Source organism: Nicotiana tomentosiformis, chromosome 10 (assembly GCF_000390325.3).
Source record: "Nicotiana tomentosiformis chromosome 10, ASM39032v3, whole genome shotgun sequence".
In the NCBI taxonomy this organism is placed as follows: domain Eukaryota; kingdom Viridiplantae; phylum Streptophyta; class Magnoliopsida; order Solanales; family Solanaceae; genus Nicotiana; species Nicotiana tomentosiformis.
The window spans coordinates 13,651,745-13,653,919 of NC_090821.1; the positions used below are offsets into that span (position 1 = coordinate 13,651,745).

At 46.7% G+C, this 2,175-nt stretch overlaps 1 protein-coding gene across 1 annotated transcript; it reads left to right on the forward strand.

Moving 5' to 3' along the window:
- The first annotated feature begins 990 nt into the window (after positions 1-990).
- Positions 991-1,488, forward strand: LOC138899782 (uncharacterized). The gene has a single exon (XM_070186473.1). The coding sequence runs from the start codon at positions 991-993 to the stop codon at positions 1,486-1,488; it is 498 nt and encodes a 165-aa protein (XP_070042574.1).
- Positions 1,489-2,175: the final 687 nt, after the last annotated feature.

Genomic DNA, 2,175 nt, shown 5'->3' on the forward strand with positions numbered 1-2,175 from the left:
AGTGAAGGATAATAAGAGAAAAAGGGCCTCCGCTTCCGAAGATCCAAAACCGAAGACGAGGATAGCTCGTAAGCCGAGGAAGAATACCATTCCTTTGACTGTAGAATCAGTTTTGCGTCTAAGGGTTGAATACGATGAAGAAGAAGAAAACAATGGGTCCGTGCTAGTGGCCCGAATGAAGAAAACCATCGATGCCCCAAAGGCAGCTGAATCGATGGTGATTTATAAAGCTCTCCCTCGGACTGAGGAGATATCAGAGGAAGGTTCGGGCAGAGTCCCCGAATCATTAGAGATTGAGGATGCTTCCCATCGAAGTCAACAAATGGTGGGTATATCGGAAGGGGCCAGTCCTAAAGCTCTCCAAACTGAGGAGAACACGGAGACTCGCCCACTCTCCCTGCCTTTTCCGAAGGGGCGATTCGGGAAGCCCAAGCTTTGGGGGCCCTCAAGATGAACCGGTATCATGAAGGGGAGGACCCCTTCTGTGATTTGTTTACTGGGGTCGAGGACGCTGTTGGCCCTAGTGATGTGTCGGGCCTTTTCTGCGGAGTGCAGCAAGCTCTAAATCGAGTAAGCTTTAACTCTCTTCGCTGATGTTACTTTTATGTTTGCTATTCTTTTATAACTTCTTTTCTTCGTTCTTCACAGGCCATGGAGGTTCATCGAGAAGCATGTTCTCAGTCTCGAGCTGAGCTACATCGGTTCGAGGCCGACCTTCGATGGGTTACGGAGGAGAGGAACGCCCTTAGACTCCTTTCCGGGAAAAGGGAAGAAGAAATCAAAGGCCTTCGAGCTGAGTTGGCCAAGGCTCATCAAGTCCAGACCAACCTGACCGAGTAGGTAATGATAATATTAAGAACTCATATGCTTGATTCAGGATTGGAGGCTAATATTTCGATCTCACAACTGTAGCAGAAACTCAAGACGATCTGGTAGCTTCGTGAGGAAGTTAATATAATAAGCGCGGAGACCATAGGATGGAATGATGGCATGGACCGTCTTGCTGCAGAAAACAAAATTGTTCAGGCCCAACCATTATCGACTGCAAGCCAACTTCAAGGCATAAAGGAGAAGAGCGTGGTTCAAGCGAGAACAATAGAGGAACTCGAGGCTCGGTTGGTCTCCGAACTTGCCAAGGCCAAATCTGATGCGGAGGAAGCAAAGGCTAATGCGGATGCATTCGTGGCCGTCTATCAGGCCGATGCTGAAGCTGCTCAAGTACAGGCAAGAGAGGTATCCGAGACCGCTAAAACTCGAGCACAGTGGGTTGGCGAACTTGCTAAATGCCGATCTCGAAGGGAGACTCTTGAGGAGATTCACGCTCGAGGTTTTGATCTCACCAAAGAGATAAAAAGGGCTAAAGAGCTCAAAGCCGATGCTGAAGCCTTGGCTTCCGATGATGACGATGATGGGAGCAAGAGCGGGTCCGATAGCGGGGAGGAGCACGATGGAGAAGAGACAACCCCCGGAGATAACCAAGAAACTTAGCCCTTAGTTTCCATTTAGGACGTTGTAAACAATCTTGTATATATATATAAATATCTTTTCTTTTCCCGACTTGCCTCTGTTTTATTTTCTGCCTTGTGAAGATTTTGTTTCATTCACGCCTTATGAAGGTTTTTATAAGGCTTTAGGCAATTTGATCAAATTTGGACCTTGTAGCCTTTATAACTGAGTGAGTGCTTGCTCAAACTTGAAATAAGGTAGCTTGTAGGATTAGTAGTCAAGTGAGTGATTCGAACTCGAAGTAATATAGCCTGTGGGTTTAGAGGTCGAGTGAGTGATTGCTCGAACTCGAAATGATGTAGTTCGTAGGCTTATTAGTCGATTGAGTGATTCGAACTCGAGGTAATATAGCCCGTGGGTTTAGAGGTTGAGTGAGTGATTGCTCGAACTCGAAATGATGTAGCCCCTAGGCTTATTAGTCGAGTGAGTTATTCGAACTCGAGGTAATGTAGCCCATAGTCTTAATGGTCGAGTGAGTGCTTGCTCGAAGTCGAAACAAGAGTAGCCCATAGGCTTAGTAGTCGAGTGAGTACTTTCTCGAACTCGAAATAAAAGTAGCACGTAGTCTTAGTAGTCGAGTGAGTGATTCGAACTCGAAGTAATGTATCCCGTAGGCTTAATGGTCGAGTGAGTGCTTGCTCGAACGCGAAATAAGAGTAGCCAGTAGGC